We start from the raw sequence: 19379 nt of genomic DNA, 5'->3' as shown, positions 1-19379 counted from the left end.
GTTGTTCAAAATTCAAACTAAACTGTACGACAGATTATATTTGTAAAGAGGCCATAATTGTGAAATATATAGCAGAGTGCGGTTGAACCGGATATAAAACGAAAATGTCTTTCCTTCAATTAATCTAGAATAATTTTTTTTACAGCTGTTGCTTTTAAGTCACATAAAACTAGATGGCCTTTTAAAATACAGTCTTGATATGGTGGTAAAAAGAAATTCAATAAAAATGTGCGAAATTTACTTTTTAAACCCTCCATTGAACTTCATTACCCACAATGCACCAACCGTCGTTAGCTCGCGCGCGCGCGCTTTGTTTTGATATGGCGGCAGGCTTCGAAACTTTTTTATGTCATGTTTGTGTTACGTTCTCTTTTGAACCAGTACGAACACTTTTATCGTGCATTACAGGTAATTCCCACGTTTTTTGGCATGCTAAAAATAGTTTGGTGAATATCTCTGCATTGTTACCATAGTAACAACCGTTAAAAAACTTTTTGAATCTTAAGTGAACGTCACTAGCGAGTATAAACATCACGTAAGACAAGCCTTTTAAATGCTCCGACATCAAATAAATACGCTGGGATCATTGTCAGGCGTTTATTGAAAGATATTATGCGAAATAAATGTTGTTACATGTTCTTATTTATTGTATTGTTAAATAATTTTACGATGAATGTTATTAGCTAAGCATTTCAAACTGGCAGTGCTGGGTTAAAGCCAGATTTTTATAGGAATAAATGATGTTATTCCATCCTAAATCAGAAACCATCCAGTTGGATGATTACTGATTGGATTACTTGGATCTTGGCATCACATAGAGCATGTTAAACTGTTTATTCGTGCTGAAATGAACTCTTAACGTGTCACTTTAATCACTCGTTAAAATCCCGGATTAGCAAACCCTGCCTGAGGCACCGCGGTCAGCATGTCATCTCCAGCCGGGTTTCAGTACTCCCAGGCGGATATCTTGGCCCGGTGGATGCCCAGCAGCACCAGAGCTGGTGTGATCCTCAGCCCTTCCCGGGACTCTGCCCTGGGATCCACCCCGCTGCTGCCAAACGACTCCTTTGCCTCAGATTTCGCTCCTCTGTCCACCTCCGCCGACAGCAGCTGCATCGGTGTGGGTGAATATGCATCGTCACCTGGAGCAGAGCCGGCCGGAGATGACAGGCCACTGAACGGGTTTCACTCCGTCGTGTCAACAAGAATTTCGGAAGGACAGTTCGACAGTTTGGATGAAATGGCAAGAAAATCGCAGGATCTACCTCTTATGATGAAGCTAGAACAGGTAAGGGCATGCATCTGATGTCTTAATGCTGTTGCTGTATGGGTGGGGACCCATTTAATGTATATTTTTTTAGATATTTGAGATGTAATTACATCATCTGGAATGATAAAGATTTTAAGTATGAACTATGAATACATCTAAAATACCTAACCACCCACTTAAATTGACATCTGGCTCTATTAATGTGATGAGATGGGCACATGTGTACCAAATTCACTCAGGATTTTTCACATCTAAACAGATTTTACCATTATATTATCGTCATACTGACAGAAAGGGTCCTTAAGTTTTAAGAACTTGAAGTGAGAAAACTAAACCAGCACTGACATGAACATTAGGTGACATTCAATCCTGTTTACTTTACAATTACGGTAATTACAATTAGGGTGCAATTTGTGTCCAGTTTCCTAACATCCTTTATAATTCTGCTTAGCAAAGTGTTTGCAAGAAAGATCATTTACATGCATAAATGTGTGGATAGTTGCAATTGTGTGCATCTCACCCCCTTTTGCTCTTTTACGTTACTCAGTTACTTTTCTCTGCGTAGATATCGCACACATTACAAAAAAAAGAGCAAAAACTGGAGCCTTTTACTGAAGCTTGTTTCATATTTACACTCTCTGAGGCAGAAACGGAGTTTGTTCAGTTCTAAAGAGCTTTAAAGTGAATATCTGCTCTGAGCTCCTTTATTCTCCAACACAGCCTGAACCCTCTCAGACGAGCTTTCTGTCATTTCTTTAAGGAGTCTTCAGGAATAGTTCTCCAGGCTTCTTGAAGGACATCCCAAAGCTCTTCTTTGGATGTGGGCTGCCTTTTGTTCCGTTCTCTGCCAACATGATCCCACACTGCTTCAGTAATGTTGAGCTCCGGGCTCTGGGGAGGATTCATCCCTCCATCAGACCTGCTGCCACTGATTTTCAGCCCACTTCTTGTGTCCTTTGGCACAGCTCAGCCTTTTCTCCCTGTTTCCCTTCCTTAAGAACGGCTTCCTGACAGCCACCCTTCCATGGAGCCCATTTCTGATGAGGCTTGGGCCAACAGCAGATGGATCAGCTGAAGGTCCTGATGCATCTCTCAGCTCCTGTGTCAGGTCTTTGCTGGATTTTTTCCTCTTTCTTAAGGACATCACTTTCAGATCCTGTTCATCTGCTGTAGATAGTTCTTTAGGCCTGACACTTCTTCTTTTGTCCTCCACTTCCAGTTTCCTCAAATGTTTTAAGGACACACTGCACACCATGCTGAGATATGCCAAGTTTTCAGCTAACAGCTCTTTGGGAATCAGCTTGTTGCTGCAGAAATCCTGTTTTCTGTCTCTCAAACTGTGTTATCTTTGCTGTTTTTCATAGATTAAATTGCTGGTAAAGACTATTCTACAAATGATTAGTCCCTATCAAGACCTAGATCAGAGATTAAAGGTGGTGAAATACCCCTAAAAATAGCCCACAGTTCAGACGGTTAATACCCCTGCACTACAAACACTGTTGACTCCTCATTTACTTTTAGTATCACATGCATAGAGCTATTTGTGTTGTGAGGACTTGGATAGTAACAGAGGAGATGGAAGAAAGGAACCTCCTTTTAATTTGATTAATTGGGATTAAAGGCGACATAAAGTCATAGTTATACAGGCCGTAATCCAAAGTGTCTCGTTTACATACCTTTAAATCATTCAAAAACACAGTTGGAGGTTTGCTGAGTGTGTAATTGGAGCATAATATTTAATGTGTTTGTGCAGTTGAGGAAATGGCAGCAACACATGCAGGAGCAGCTAAAAGCCCATCAGCTGGAGGAGCTGCTGAGCCTGCAGGAGGAGCAGCAGAGGCTGCTGGGGGTTGTAAACGGACCCCATCACGGCCCCGGAGGTTAGAAACAGAACCTGAATACAAATCAAATTTCACACTTTCAGAAAAGATGGAAAACGTGTCGGTTTGTCGGTGACGTGCATGTTTCTGCCTCGCCTCGTGTGCTGATAATAAACTAAAATGCGTCTCAGAGAGCTCAGAGATGTCGGGAGCAGAATGGGACGAAGACGTGTTCCACCACGACCCCGAAGCGAACTGTTGGGAGGTCCCACGTGACACCCGCGGCCTCCGACAGGAGCAGCAGCTCTCACCCCAGGAGCAGCTGTCCAAAGCTCAAGTTCACCGTGACCATGAAGATGGTGAGAAATGTTTCTTTCATACTTATGGTTCTAAAAGTTTGCACCTCAGCCTGTGTTGACTTTAAATCGGGTTGACTTGTGCTGTGTGCTTGTTTCCTACAGGCATGCGGGACTCCAGAGAAGATGATCGGAGGGAAAGTTTGGATACGAGTTGTTTTCCGGACCACGATGACACATTAAAACAACCCAAAGGTGAAGTTAGGACTGAGAGCAGCGGCAGAGAGGAGAGTGCAGTCTCCCAGGACAGGTGAACGCTGACACATTTATTTTGGATTAGCATGAGTCTGTTTGTTGTAAATGTACTTTATTCATACAGCCCTTTAGAGACAATCCTTTCGGTATTCCTAAGTGCTTTACAGCAGGTTATAAATAAAGAGAAGAATAAGTAAAAACAAATAAAAACAATAAAAGAACAGTGAAAGCGATAAAATACAACAAAATTGAATAAGATGAAAGTGTCATCATACTACTGGGTATTAAAAGCAATCCTAAATAAGTAGGTATTTTATTTAGCCTAGATTTGAGGAGGCCCAGGTCAGAAATAAGACGCAGCTGGACGGGGAGCTTATTCCAGAGCCTGGGGGCAGCTTTGGGAAAAGGCTCGCTCACCCCAGGGTTTGTATTCTGACCTGGGCACTTCCAGCAGAAACTGATCTGTTGACCTCAGAGCTCTACCAGGACTGTTAAAAGCTCAGATAAATACGACGGGGCGAGGCCGTTAAGAGCTTTAAAAACCAACATTAAAAGTTTAAAATCAGTTCTATAAAGGACAGGAAGTTAAGAACAGGAGTGATGTGCACACGTCTGTTGGTGTTGGTTAAAAGACGGGCAGCAGCGTTTTGTCGACAGGTTTGTCTTATTCCTTCCGTTTTCCTTCTGTGGCTCCTCTCCAGACCCATAAGGCCGGGAATCGGTGGTCGGAAGCAGACGTTTGAGGAGCTGCTGGAGGAGCAGCTGAAGCTGGAAGAGCAGAGGCTGAAGTCTGCGCAGCAGCAAAAGGTAAGAAGATTCATAGATAACAAGAGTCTCCATACATACAGAAACACCAGCAGCTGGTGCTAAAACACACTAGAAATGTAATTATGCACTGGAAAAAATGCTCCTCCAAAAATAAGTAAGAAAAACAACAAATACAAGACGTTATTGCTTGAAATAAGCAAAAAAATCTGCCAATGGAACTGGTGAAAATCGGCTTGTCAAGATTTCTTGAAATAAGATGTGATATTTAGGACTTTTGAGATAAAAGTGATCTCGAAATTAGCTTAAAAACCTCTTCAAATGAAAAAAAAAGCTTGTTTCATATTAAATCCGACTCAAAACGATTTGTTTTCAAGACTTTTTCATTTAACAAGATATTCCAGATGTATTGTCTTCAAACAAGTCCCTATATCTGGCTGAAATAGTACTTGTTAGGCAGTTGTGTCTTATATTAAGTGTAATGAGATATTTGGACTAGAAATGAGACAAATATACTTGGTAAGACTTTGATTTTTTCCAGTGTGGATAAGACGTTAATATGTGGCACAGTGTGTGTGACGGTCTCAGTCCAGATTGTGACATCTTAAGCTTTCAAGGCTGTTACAGTAGAAAATTAAACCGTGTATTCTGACCTTAACAGAGCCGAGACGGAGATGAAGCGCCTCCCAAGAGGGCCTTTCTGAAGCGAGGCGAGGGCCTTTCTAGATTCATCAACAATCGCAGAGCTTTGGTACAAAAAGTCGAGGTGAAGAAGGACCAACAGCCCAAACCACAACCCCAGGACAGAGCCATCTGCCGCAGCAACTCGGCGCCCGTTTTTACTCAGAAAGGAAGTTCAAATGGCGTCCCGCGGCTTCCTGTCCAACGTAAAACCGCCACACTCAACAAGGAAAACAGAGCACGGGGACTCTGCTCGCCACCTCAGGACATCAGAGCTGAGAGTAAGGCGGCACGCACTAAAGTCTTGGGTAGTCATCAGAAACAGAACACAGAAGGTCCAGAGTCGATTCAGACGGAACCGCGGGGCAGACCGCCCAAACAGAATCAACCGGGGAGAGTCAAGGAGCAGAATAACAGGAAGGCGGGTCTGCCGGCTCAAGCTCTGAGGAGCCGTGCTCCAAACATGCAGCCCAACCCTGTCACCAAGCAGGTGGGCGCGTTAGGAGCGCCAGGAGCGGCTGACGGTGCTCCCAAAGACAAGAGTTCTGCTTCAGAAGCGGAATCAGCTGAAGTGAGAAGTGGGTCGGTGGAGCGAGGTGGAGTTCCACAGGATTCCTTCGAGTTGTCGTTCCGGGAGAAGCTGCAGCGCTGGGAGTGTAACCGGCGTCTGGAAAACATGGAGCTGGGAGAGTTTGAGCTGCTGGAGGAAGCGGCCGAGGAACTGTCCTTCTCATCAAACTCCTCTTTTGTCCAAAAGGTAATTTACTCTGATTACTTTTTGCTTCTTCCCGTCTTTAACTGACCTGATATCTGTGTCAGGGGGGTTGTTACGGGCTCTATTCTGTCACTGTTTACATCCTCACTCTCAACCCACGAAAAGCACAAATCTGAGGCAACACTTGTGATTAAAAAGGTACATTTTGGTGTTATAACTTAATGAAATCCAGTCTTTCCAAAGCAGCCGCTCTCACTCGCATGTGGACTGTTTTCTGCCTGCAACAGCTCACCTCTCAGGAGCTTTCAGCAGAGATTGTTTCCATAATTAAGTCACATACTTAAATTAATATTCTTTCATTCATGGCATTCTTGCTCAAATTAGCATCTTTTGTACCTTTTCCGTCCAGATACAGGGCAAAATATCAATGTTATTTATTAACCTTTATTTAACCAGGAAATAAAAACTCTTGAGACTCTTTTCCAAGAGTGTCCCGGCCAAAGAAAGGTGGCAACTCAGGTCAGCGCAAATAAACACAACGATACACTAAAACAGAATAAATATAAAAAAGGTAACTATAAAAAAACATCAGAAGTTAAAATAACACAACTTTAAGACACAAAAAACCTCTTAAAAGGCTAAATTTAGACAAAATTAGTCAAACGCAACAATTACAACCCGACGCATCTGCTTCCAATATATTTAAAACTTGTTTAAATTAATATAATATTCAAATTATTTATCAATTTATATTACGAGACAGTTTAAAATCTCAGATATTTTTATTGACTATGAAAAGCATCGTTTCACATGTTGCTGTGAAGTCCAAGTGTTTTCTGCTTTGCTGATTTCTTCAAATAGTGTTCAGCTCAGTAGTAATGACCTTCGAGGTTAAGTCACCGACAGCGACCCCCAACGATCACGTGTGCGGCTGAAGATGTGCGGCTGTTCCCTCTCATTCACCTCCTCTCTTCTCTGTGCTGCCGGCCATGTCCTTTTAGGCATAAACAACACACCCTTTAGGAAACAAACGGGTTTAATCAGCAGCTTGCACTTGATATTTCACAGTTTCCGCCTTTGTTTACTGTAAGTATTTGTATCTGTAGGTTCTCCAAATGGACCAGCAGAACCGGCAGCAGCCGGCTCCCAGTGAACTCTACGAGAGACGACTCTCCTCCACCCCCATCAAGTCGCCGACAAGCGGTGAAACGAAGAAGAAGTGCGGCGGCGTGCGGCACGGTGACGGGTTGGCGTGTAAAAGCGCGTTCGTGAAAACGAGAGGCGACGCGCCGAAGGACGAGGACGAACAGGGCGGCGAGAGCGGGAACCAGAGTGACGTCTCTGACATGTCGTCCGGCGGCGGCTCTGAATTCGGAGAGCAGGAGGTGACGGTTAAAGGAAGCTTCCCCGAACCGTCCAACCCGCCGTACGACAAGCGGTCGTATCAGGACGAGGAGAGTTTCAGGGACTCAGAGTCGGATGATGAGGAGAGCAACGGGGGCAATCCCAACGACTCCACGCTGACAGAAGACAGAGGCGGGCAGCGCGGGGAGGTTGTGTTTGACGATGACGACACGTGGAACGACCTGGAGGACGCCGCCGCCGCTAAATCAGGTGACAGCACAAAGGTTAGTCCAGTTTCCAGGCCAACAGCCAGTGGGATGTTTCCACCGGAGAGGACTCTGATGAGGAAGGTGGCGGCGAGCAAAGCTGTGGAGGTGGATAAGGAGCCCGAAACTCCGCCTGCCTCTCAACTCATGACCAGGCTGTTCCCCTCGCTGAAGCCGAAAGCCCAGAATGCACCTGTCCCTCCTCCGCCCGCCGCCTCTGAGTTCAGAAAGCCAAAAGATGAGACAGGTTAGGCTTCTTTTGCTTCTGCGTTCCGAGCTCCCACACCAGTTTACACCCAGCAGAGGTGCGTTTCCTTGCTTTTTCACATCTTTCACGCGTCCTATCTCCTCAGGCCAGCAGGCGCAGTCCCGGCAGCTCAGAGAGAGGCTGGCTGAGCTGGAGATCCAGATTGAAAGATTTCAGAAGGAAAATGCTGCGCTCGCCAAACTCAGACAAGACAATGAGAGAAAACAGGAGGATCTCAGGTGAAATTCTTGTTTGTGCTAAAACAGTCGAGAGAATCTTCTTTAGTTTCTTCTCATCCAGTTCAGGAAGAGTTAATCTTCTTTAACCCTCACACCTGATTTAAAACACAACTTAATTTAAAACGCTGTATTCATTATAATGGATGTCTATGGGAGCCGTTTCTGTAATCTGCCATGTCAGAAAAACTAAAAAGCTGTAAAAACTGATGTTGTAGCTCATCAATGACATATCCCAGACCTAATAATCCCCCACAGAATATTTCACTTTGCATTGCTTACATTGAAAATACAGCAGTTTTTGTGTGTGTGTTTTAACAGAAATTGGTGTTTACCTCATATACACTAATATTTAAAGGGTTAATTTTTGGAAAATAATTGAAAACTTGGTGGTTATGATCAGAACTGAAGTGGAATAAAAGATTTATGGAAAAAAAATATTAATATATGGTATTTTGGGGATCATTTTAGAAGGGCACAAAAACGTCCCTTTTCAGAAATTAAGGATTTTTTTTTTTATTTATTTATTTTTTTAAATCGGGCATAACAAAAAAATTAAAAATCCCTAAAAATCAGTGTTGTTGCTACTCATTGACATATCCCAGACCATAATTATCCCTACTCAATAATTCCACTTTGCATTCCATATTGTGAAAATACCGGCACCTAACGGCTTCAAGTTTGGGCTAAAAAGTTCAAATCGGCATCTAAAGGGTTCATTTTTTGAAAATAATTGAAAACTTGGTAGTTATGATCAGAACTGAAGTGGAATAAAAGATTTATGAAAAAAATGAATATATGATGTTTTTAAGTCGTTTTAAAAGGGGACAAAAATGTCCCTTTTCAGAAATTAAGGAGTTTTTTTTCTACACAATGAAAAATTGCATTGTATATGATGTGTGTTTGAATTTTGAAAAAAAAAATTCAACAATGCACAACTGGACCAAATATGATGAGTATCACTATTTCCAGTGTGAAATTAGAGGAGAAAGTACACCCCAAGTGGGCAAAAATGTCCCCTATCAGGTATTAGGGTTAACCTTGTTTTGTTTTGCTTTGTTTTTTCTCTCCTCACCTGCTCAATTCACTCTGTTCTGTAGGAAAGAGCGTTTGGAGTTTGAGCAGACCAAGGAGGAGGAGCTGGCAAAGTTCGAGGAGCACAAGAAAGAGGAGAACAGGAAGCTGCAGAGGGAGCGCAAACTTTTTGAGAAGCACGCATCAGCTGCCAGAGCCATACCCGACAAGAAGGAACGAGAAGAAATCCAGGTTCGTATGAAGAAAATCTCACACCAGTTCACGTGTCGACGAGTTTCCGTTTCACATACAAAGCCTTAAATCTGCAAAATAACGCTCGCTTCTCCGTGTAAGATGCAGAAAGTGGGAAAAAACTGTCTCCTCCCAGGTTTGCTGTTTGTTTATCAGTAACAACGAACCCTGATGAGCATTTAGACGGTTCACTTTAGGAGGAAACGGTCTCTAATGTTTTATTAGATCAGGAATAACAAAAGAAAGATGCTTTTTCTTTGCATTCTGTCTTTTTGAACACATCTGGTTATGTGTTATAAATATTAAAACCTTCCCTTTGAATTTGTGTCCTTGACGCCAGGCGTTGAAGCAGCAGCTGGTCTCCCTGCAGGAGGAGCTGAGGAGGAGGGAGAGTCGCTGGAACTCCACACACGGCCGGCTGAGGCAACAGATCGACTCCCTCAGCCAGGAGAACGGCTCTCTCCAGGAAGAGGTGCCTGAACAAGCTTTTTTACTCCAAAATCCAATCTGTGTCCAGACATGTGATCAGATCAGATCTCAGTATAAGAGTCACTTTATTTTTTTAGAATGGATGGATGATGGATAATAATAGAAATGATCTGCCAGGCAGCGTGAGTCTGTCCTCGTGTCGGGTTGCTCAGAGCTCAAATCCTAAAAATCATCACTGTTGAACTACCATTAAAGTAGCGAGATGCCACTGTGCATCTCTTTTTGTTCTCTCTCTAATTTATGTTTCTTTTAATTTAAGATTCGAGTGCTAGAAAAGCTGCGCCTCGGTGCCTTGAAGAAAAGCTCCATCACAGTAGAGAAGGACGCGGAAACATTAGAAGGTCCCAGAATCTCAGAGAATAATGTCCCGTCTGTGACCAAAGGAGTTACATTTGCTGTAAGCCTCTTTATACACCAGTATCTCTTTTTATTCCTCATATTCTGCAATTAGGATCTCTTTTTTTTTTTTTGGCTCAGACCAGAATTAATTTATTGCTTTTATTTGCTTAAACTGTTAGTTATAATTGTAATGAACTGAATTACATTTTAAAATCTTTCTCTGTGTGTACTGGAAGCTCTAGAAGGCATTTTAAATTATTGATAGACTTCTGGATTCTTTTAAAAATCACGAGAGACACAACAACCCCCGTTCCACTTCAGTTTGATAACTATAAAGTTTCTTTTTGTTTCCAGAGTCCTCTGGACTCCAGAGGAAGTAGCTGCAGCCCTCCACAGGGTGGCGCTGCTGCAGCCACGAGAGGAAACTCCAAGGAAGCTGCAGGTACAGACGAGAGCCTCCAGTCATTTTAACACGTTTGTTTTACTTCCAGAAATGCGTCTTTGGGTAACTTCTCTGGGATCGTTGTTGGTGATGTGTTTGTTGGTAAAGTGGTGATAACAGGATCGTCTTAAAAATGAGAATTTAGGTCGACAAACTAAGCGTTCAAGATGAAAAACAAGAGCACACGACAACATCAATGGAGGATAAAAACAGTTCCTATAAGTTCAAGTGGAAAACGATTAAAGAACTAAACTCCGATCCCTTTGCACCCCGTACACGAGGTGTGAAGGAAAATGTAAAGGCAACATCACTGAGGTTTAATACTCCAGATCCAGACCATGTTGTGGTTAGTTGCTCCTCATTTTCTAAGGTCCAGTTGAGTTGTACAGTTTGTGTTTTTGCCTCATCGCCACTGCTTCCCGTTCACTGAACGATGCAATCTGCATCAAACAAGACTAAAAAACTTCAGAAAACATTGAACCCGTTTGTGAGATGTGAGAAAGACCGCCTTAAATCAGCCCGGATTGAGTTTGATGATCTTATACCAAACGAACGAGATCTGAGGCAGCACTCAGCTTCAAATTAAAGATGAACTAAAAGTTGATTCTTCTGGCTTTCGGACCTCAGATTTTCCAGCTCATAATTTTGCTTTTTTTGGTTAACTTTTAGTTCTTTACTTCTAACTTTGAACCACAGCAAGAATAAAATCTCTAACTATATAATAAGCTTTTAGGGAGCCAGATATCTCCATCTTGAGCTGGAGTTTGTATCTGTTCCATGTGTAAATAAAGATTTGCCAACTTGTTTACAGCTCCCAGAATATCGTTATTTGCAGATCAGAAAGATGTTGAGTTTTAATGATTTTTGTGGAAAGTCTTTTTTATTTCTGTAGTTTTTCTTTATTTAGATGTAAAACACAAAAAGAAAAGGAGCTTTGTGCCCCCTGCAGGTGGTAAAATGTATTTTTATGCATTCAGTTTAATCCCTGGTTGATTAAATCAAAGGCTTGATGACTGACCCAGTCTGTAGAGTTCAGAATCTTCTCTTTCCCCATTATTTTACAGCAGAAATGAAAAGCAGCCTGAGAAGGTCGGTGGGATCTCAGTCTTCTTCCTCGTTAGCTGGCAGGAGGACGGAGGAGAAGCCAGCAGCTGTCAGCAGGAATCAGGAACAACCTCCGAACCAGGAACATTTCCAGGACGGCTCTCTGGTAAGAGGCAAACCCTGCAGGTTCTGGGAAGTGATGGGCCGCGTTAAATCCATCTATTTTGGCTTTTCAAACCCACTCATCTTCTTCAGGGTCACAGGCTCGGTCTCTATTTGGTGTTTATTCATGTCTTCATGTTACAGAAAATAGATCTGCTGCCAAATCGACCAGAGAGCAGCGACGCCGAAGAGCCAGAATCAGCTCAGGAGGTTATCACACACCCCGATGGCAAGGTGAGAAAAATGTTTTCTTTTTTTTTTTTTTTGGAAAAGAGCAGATTAACGGCAGCTCTTTCAGTTTACTTTAATTTATTTAAAAGGGTTTAAAGCATTAAAAAGTAGTGATTAATAGAAGTTTTTCTGATGATTTTAAAATGAGCCCATCGGTTATGTGACAGACTGTGGAGTTCAGTCCGCCCTCTTAAAAACAGTTAGAGCAGAGACTGATGCTTTCATTAAACGTGTTAACATATCTGTCAGCTACAATTGAAGCCAGTTTTAAATGAGATGTGCTTCTGATGCCTTCAGATAGAGAAGGTTCTGGCGAGTGGCGATCGCCTGATCGTCTTCCCCAACGGGACCAGGAAGGAGCTTTCAGCAGACGGGCTGTCGGCGAAGGTCACCTTCTTCAACGGAGACACGAAACAAATCACAGCCGACCAGAGAGTGGTGAGACCGTCAGCCTCTGGTGTTTCATCACATGTTTCAGTAAAGCTTAGCCGGGCCACTCGAGAGCAGAAAGGACAGGATGTGTGGGCAGTTTTTCCCCTTTTTTTGCTCGATGTTACGGTCCTGAGTCAAAGGGAAAAGGAGAAGGTAACGCGTTTGGCTGTGTGTAGGGAAATAATGGTGAAAGGTGGTAAACGGACTGTAGTTATAGAGCGCTTTTACAACCTGGAAAAGCACAAATAAATAAATATATATATATATATATATATATATATATATAAATAAATAAATAACGGCCCGATGCCGTCGTGATTCTGCAGCATTCGCTGCACTGCTCTGCTTTTTGAGGTTTCAGTTGTTCCTTCTTTTAGCCCCACTTTAAAAAAAAAAAAAAAACCCTGAACTATCCCTTTAAGGAGAGACGGAGGTGGCAGAGCAGTCTGTAAGACAGGACGATGAGGTTTGAACAATCTGAGGCTTTAAAAAAGATCACGAGGCAGGGATCCAGGTGTTAGTTTTCTCCCGTAGTTACACACAAACAGCATCTACCTTCACTGAGGTTAGAACAGAGCGGTGCTCGGTGTAAAAACTTTAAATTAAGCTAATTTAGCTGATGTTGAGGGAGCAAATCTTCTTAATTCTAGAGTCTTATCAGAAAGAAGTTTAGAGCATTGACTGAGGTCAATACGAAGCTCTTTTAGTCACTGACTGTGGGAAAGAAAGATTCAAGAGCTCACCCATAAAACCATCAAGTCTTATCTGGGCTCTGCTCCTTGTGCTCAGATTTATTACTACGCTGAGGCCCAGACCACCCACATCACGTACCCCGACGGCATGGAGGTCCTCCACTTCCCCAACGAGCAGACGGGTGAGAGAACACGTGGGGAATTTAACCTGTTGTATAACAACATTGGGGGGTCAGAAATACCCGATACACTTTCATTCTTGATATTTGAGTTGTCATTTTGCATCGTTACAAAGAAGAAAGACTGAATTGTGGGAAGTGATGGTGGAATGGGGGTCAGCTCTATGTTCCCACGGCCCATTGGTCCCACATCATAAAGACTTTTAACATTATTTTTTTAGGCCCATTGGTCTAAAATTTTGAATTTTAATGAGTTTTCATTAATCTTTATTGTCACTTAGCACAGTGAGGGAGGCCCATACAGAATTTTTATGTGGGGTCTGCATGGAATGTTCCTCAACTACAAGAGGAACACATATATCCAATAAATACATTTTATTTTATGGCAGCTTACCACCGGGTCATGAATGACACTGGTCAAGTGCGCCACCCCGGACTGTGATGATATTTTATAGGCCACTTTTTATTGTGTAAAGCCAATTTAGCCATGAAATACATATTATTATTGTTATTATTATTATTAGTAGTAGTAGTATTAGTAGTACCAGTGCAGTTGTATGTGTTTTTCTACTTTTGGAAATGAAGCTAAAAAAACAGCTGAGGAAATAATAAAAAAAAACAAATAAAAAAAAAAAAGGTTAGCATGTGCAGGCCAAATGTCTTTACACCTTTTTCGCCATTAGTTTACTCAGAAATGTGAGAACATGGAGTTGTGGGACATAGGGCCTAAGCTGTGGGACCAGTGGGCCGTGGGAACATAGACACGCTCCCGGTGGAATGACCTGGATCAATTTAGAATTAATTTGTTTCCACATAAATAATACGACAGTAGTTGAGAGGCCGGTTTGTAGTTGACATGGAGTAAAACATTTATATGTATTTATATATATTACTGTGTTTGCTGCTCCAGAGAAGCTTTTCCCAGACGGCCGTAAAGAAATCACCTTTCCAGACCAGACGGTGAAGAACCTGTTCCCTGACGGCAGGGAGGAGAGCGTGCTGACAGACGGCACCATCATACAGGTCAACCCGTAAGTGAACAACATCCCAGTTCATCTGCTGCTTCTGTTGTTGCGTCTGACGTGAGAACTGTGCGTCAGGCCGATGAGATTTCAAAGAGGAAATAACTGCATTCATTTACTGAGACATACAGAAATACAGTAAATAAAAGGTGAAACCAGAGTTTGTACAACACAGCCTGAACCCTCTCAGACGAGCTTTCTGTCCTTTCTTTAAGGAGTCTTCAGGAATAGTTCTCCAGGCTTCTTGAAGGACATCCCAAAGCTCTTCTTTGGATGTTTTCTGCCTTTTTGTTCCGTTCTCTGCCAACATGATCCCACACTGCTTCAGTAATGTTGAGCTCCGGGCTCTGGGGAGGATTCATCCCTCCATCAGACCTGCTGCCACTGATTTTCAGCCCACTTCTTGTGTCCTTTGGCACAGCTCAGCCTTTTCTCCCTGTTTCCCTTCCTTAAGAACGGCTTCTTGACAGCCACCCTTCCATGGAGCCCATTTCTGATGAGGCTTGGGCCAACAGCAGATGGATCAGCTGAAGGTCCAGATGCATCTCTCAGCTCCTGTGTCAGGTCTTTGATGGATTTTTTCCTCTTTTTTTTTTTAGGTCTGACACTTCTTCTTTTGTCCTCCACTTGTCCAGTTTCCTCAAATGTTTTAAGGACACTGCACACCATGCTGAGATATGCCAAGTTTTCAGCTAACAGCTCTTTGGGAATCACCTTGTTGCTGCAGAAATCCTGTTTTCTGTCTGTCAGACTGTGTTATCTTTGCTGTTTTTCATAGATGGGAACAAACAACTTGTATTTGTGACAAAGTGCCTAAAAATGGGTTCTTTCGTAAGTTGTTACGCGTCGACAACACTGGTTGATCCCTTGAGTTCGGGGCCTTTTTCTGCTTGAATTACTCACCGGTTTAAGTGGCTTCATAAACAAAAACACATTCCTCTGAAAATGGTCGGGTACAAAGACTGTACCGTACTTCTACTCTTCTCTAGCTGTGCTTGATTTTACATAAAACTAAATATTAGTTTGTTACTCACAAAGCCATCAGTATTTAGGTCAACTTCTGACTTCCTACAAAGAAGAAGACGGTGTTTCCATGAGCTGAGACTCCTCTAAACTTCTGATGGTTTCATCTTCAAAAGGTTAACTTGTCCAATATCATGATGTGAACAGAACTTGTTTCCTTGTCTGCCAGTTATTGTCCGAAACGTTCAGTTCACTATTATAAATGACAAAACGTTAGAACAGGTGGAACCGGGTAACGTTTGTTGTTGAATCTAAACGGGTGCTGTGCCACTCAGGGACGGCACCAAAGAGATCCATTTCAACACGGGCCAGAGGGAGGTTCACACGGCCGACTACAAGAGGCGGGAGTATCCAGACGGCACGGTGAAGACAGTCTACGCCGACGGCAGACAGGAAACCCGCTACCCGACCGGACGGCTCAGGATCAAAGACAAAGATGGCAACGTTGTCCTGGACAACCGGGGATAGAAATGCTGCACTGACTCATTTAAATGTTTTTATTTTAGGAGACAAAATTACTTTGATCAAACTACAAAACGTTTCCTAAAGATCAGAAGGAGGCCTGAGGTCGGCTGGTTGGGATTCAGCACTTTCCCTTTTTAATTTAATTTAACCATTTTTAGAAAAATGTGAGCCAGGCAACAGATTTATGTGTGTAAAGTTTTTTTAATTTGTAAAAATATTTATTTCTTTAGCTGAATGTACTTTTGTTTTTGTAAAATAAATGTCTTTTTTTAATTTATTTTTTCTAAATCAGAATCATTTGTCTTTGTTGAGGTTCCTCTGATCAGGACACCTCGGTCTGAAGTCTGAGAAAGACAGAAAAACACAGGACATTTAAGGCTGAACTGGAGATCTTTAATGTGCAGCTTCATACTCTTTAAGTGTGTTTCACACGAGTCAAACAAGTACAAAACAAAGTGTAAACTCAGCCCAACTTAAAGTCAATCACTGCTCGCTTTCTGCAACATGTAAATAAAAAACAGCAGTAAAACAACAGAATGAAACCAAGAAGATCCCCGAACACAATCTCAGTGAGGAACCCTGGAGAAAGATGACATGGAGAAGCTAAAATAAAGTCAGAGAAACACAATGATTCAAGCTTACTGCTGTTTGTTTACATTTAAAACCCAATCCAGTTTGAACAGATAGTTTGATTATTTAAAGCGCTGTATTGTGAATATGAAACGAGAGTTAAGAAAATTAATCGCAATGCCACAGATCACGAGGCGTTGTCGACTTCGTCTGCATGCGAACAGTTAAATATTTGATATTTAACTGATATTCTGAACAGTCGGCAGGGGAGGAGTTAGGACTAATGAGAGCCCTGTCAGGCGACGCCTGAGGGCAAAAGCCCAAAAAGGAAAATGACAAACAAGCAAACCACAAAGACGGCACGGTATGCTCGGGAAACTGAACAGAATTTGGTTAAGCCGTGAACAAAGTAACAATCCAGTGGCGCAGATAATCTTGTTGTCCGAATCTGGTTTTAGGAGCAGCGGTGCTACTAAATGAAGTCTGAAGCTCCAGCTTTTGGTGTAACGCTCTGTGATCTGATGCCAATCAGTCACGTTACTATGAGAAGGGATTATCGGACAGATTTGAGTGTGATAAATTCAAAGGAAAAAATAAACCGCTTTAATCGTGTAGTTTTTAATATGCACTTTACCTGGAGCAGAGCATCTTCATTCCCCTTCACTCCAGCTCAGCCAGTCCGCTTCTCACCAGAGGCAGATGGACCAGTTCTTCCTTCTCGTTGTACAGCAGCACCGAAAGATGCGGCTCTCGTGCCTTTACGGGGGAGGACGAGACACGAAGTCACAAACAAAGCCGAGGAAAAGGTTTCCAAAAACAGACAACTTTGTTGTTGAGATGCAGCTGCACCAACATCTGCTCTTTGAGTTACTCCAGGAATCATTTCAGCCCAGGTTGAATGCGATTACAAAAACCCCTCAATGCTTCATTTAATCCACACAAACATGTTCTGCTCTGTCATCACCAAGGTGTCACCAAGGTGTCACCAACGTATCACCAAGGTATCACCAACGTATCACCAACGTGTCAACAAGGTGTCACTAAGGTGTCACCAACGTGTCAACAAGGTGTCACTAAGGTGTCACCAACGTGTCACCAACGTATCACCAACGTGTCAACAAGGTGTCACTAAGGTGTCACCAACGTGTCACCAAGGTGTCACCAACGTGTCACCAAGGTGTCACCAACGTGTCACCAACGTGTCACCAAGGTGTCACCAACGTGTCACCAAGGTGTCACCAACGTATCACCAAGGTGTCACCAACGTATCACCAAGGTGTCACCAAGGTGTCACCAACGTGTCACCAACGTGTCACCAAGGTGTCACCAAGGTGTCACCAACGTGTCACCAAGGTGTCACCAACGTGTCACCAAGGTGTCACCGTGTCACCAACGTGTCACCAAGGTGTCACCAAGGTGTCACCAACGTGTCACCAAGGTGTCACCAACGTATCACCAACGTGTCACCAACGTATCACCAACGTGTCACCAAGGTGTCACCAAGGTGTCACCAACGTATCACCAAGGTGTCACCAACGTATCACCAAGGTGTCACCAACGTATCACCAACGTATCACCAACGTGTCACCAAGGTGTCACCAAGGTGTCACCAAGGTGTCACCAACGTGTCACCAACGTATCACCAAGGTGTCACCAACGTATCACCAAGGTGTCACCAAGGTGTCACCAACGTGTCACCAAGGTGTCACCAACGTATCACCAAGGTGTCACCAAGGTGTCACCAAGGTGTCACCAACGTGTCACCAACGTGTCAACAAGGTGTCACCAACGTATCACCAAGGTGTCACCAACGTATCACCAACGTGTCACCAAGGTGTCACCAAGGTGTCACCAACGTATCACCAAGGTGTCACCAACGTATCACCAAGGTGTCACCAACGTGTCACCAAGGTGTCACCAAGGTGTCACCAACGTGTCACCAAGGTGTCACCAACGTGTCACCAACGTATCACCAAGGTGTCACCAAGGTGTCACCAACGTATCACCAAGGTGTCACCAAGGTGTCACCAAGGTGTCACCAACGTATCACCAAGGTGTCACCAAGGTGTCACCAACGTATCACCAACGTGTCACCAAGGTGTCACCAACGTGTCACCAAGGTGTCACCAACGTATCACCAACGTGTCACCAAGGTGTCACCAAGGTGTCACCAACGTGTCACCAAGGTGTCACCAAGGTGTCACCAACGTATCACCAACGTGTCACCAAGGTGTCACCAACGTGTCACCAAGGTGTCACCAACGTATCACCAAGGTGTCACCAAGGTGTCACCAACGTATCACCAAGGTGTCACCAAGGTGTCACCAACGTATCACCAAGGTGTCACCAACGTATCACCAAGGTGTCACCAACATGTCACCAAGGTGTCACCAACGTATCACCAAGGTGTCACCAACGTGTCACCAACGTATCACCAAGGTTTCACCAACGTGTCACCAAGGTGTCACCAACGTATCACCAAGGTGTCACCAACGTGTCACCAAGGTGTCACCAAGGTGTCACCAACGTATCACCAACGTGTCACCAAGGTGTCACCAACGTATCACCAAGGTGTCACCAAGGTGTCACCAAGGTGTCACCAACGTATCACCAACGTATCACCAAGGTGTCACCAAGGTGTCACCAAGGTGTCACCAACGCTACCAGGTAGCGTAGGTCGCCCTTGGTGTCCACGCAGCGTTACGCTACTATCTGCCAATGGATCGTGGATGCCTGGGCTAAGGTATCAGTCTCAACTGTGGTCCGAGCTTTCACGAAGGCCAGAATCATCCCTGAACTGCCAGGTAACAGCAACGACACTGACTCTGATAATGACGAGAGGGATCCGGGCATGCTGGATGCCGTAATCGCCCAACTGTTTAACCCTTTAGGCGCCAAGATTGTTTTTTGAAAATACTGGATTTTGACATTAATATTTCAAAAGCTGGTGGCTGAAAGGGGGTTAAAGATAGATGCCTACTGTACATTAGAAAAATGTTGCCCATGATCCATAGTTTATGTGGGGTATGAAATTATTGATCTAATTTGCATATTATGACGTCATCAGGTGGCAGCCATTTTGAATCTCATTATGTTCAGGAAATATTGGAATTGAGTGATTATGAACT

The 19379-nt window shown here is 43.4% G+C and overlaps 2 protein-coding genes across 3 annotated transcripts in view; one reads left to right on the top strand and one right to left on the bottom strand.

Moving 5' to 3' along the window:
- The first annotated feature begins 335 nt into the window (after window positions 1-335).
- cpap (centrosome assembly and centriole elongation protein) lies at window positions 336-15910 on the top strand. 2 transcript variants are annotated; one of them, XM_075480047.1, is made up of 19 exons: window positions 336-408; window positions 897-1288; window positions 3024-3150; window positions 3282-3449; window positions 3552-3696; window positions 4343-4448; window positions 5068-5844; window positions 6909-7659; window positions 7766-7898; window positions 8996-9161; window positions 9502-9633; window positions 9910-10047; window positions 10344-10431; window positions 11499-11641; window positions 11782-11871; window positions 12166-12306; window positions 13090-13174; window positions 14082-14202; window positions 15492-15910. In XM_075480047.1, exons 2-19 carry the CDS (start codon window positions 926-928, stop codon window positions 15682-15684), a joined length of 3867 nt encoding a protein of 1288 aa, XP_075336162.1. In that variant the 5' UTR covers window positions 336-408; window positions 897-925; the 3' UTR covers window positions 15685-15910. The 2 variants fall into 2 exon arrangements, with proteins under 2 accessions (XP_075336162.1, XP_075336161.1); XM_075480046.1 differs by having other exon boundaries at window positions 11496-11641.
- A 446-nt stretch (window positions 15911-16356) lies between these two features.
- rnf17 (ring finger protein 17) overlaps window positions 16357-19379 on the bottom strand; it is a 28133-nt gene continuing 25110 nt past the window's right edge. The window contains exons 36-37 of the mRNA XM_075478542.1: window positions 16886-17007; window positions 16357-16791 (exon numbers count right to left, since the gene is read on the bottom strand). Of these exons, the coding sequence (XP_075334657.1) occupies window positions 16912-17007 (96 nt within the window). The 3' untranslated portion in view covers window positions 16357-16791; window positions 16886-16911. The remainder of the gene's footprint in view (window positions 16792-16885; window positions 17008-19379) is intronic.

The sequence above is a fragment of the Odontesthes bonariensis genome, chromosome 12 (genome assembly GCF_027942865.1).
Source record: "Odontesthes bonariensis isolate fOdoBon6 chromosome 12, fOdoBon6.hap1, whole genome shotgun sequence".
In the NCBI taxonomy this organism is placed as follows: domain Eukaryota; kingdom Metazoa; phylum Chordata; class Actinopteri; order Atheriniformes; family Atherinopsidae; genus Odontesthes; species Odontesthes bonariensis.
This window is presented reverse-complemented; position numbering and strand designations above follow the sequence as displayed.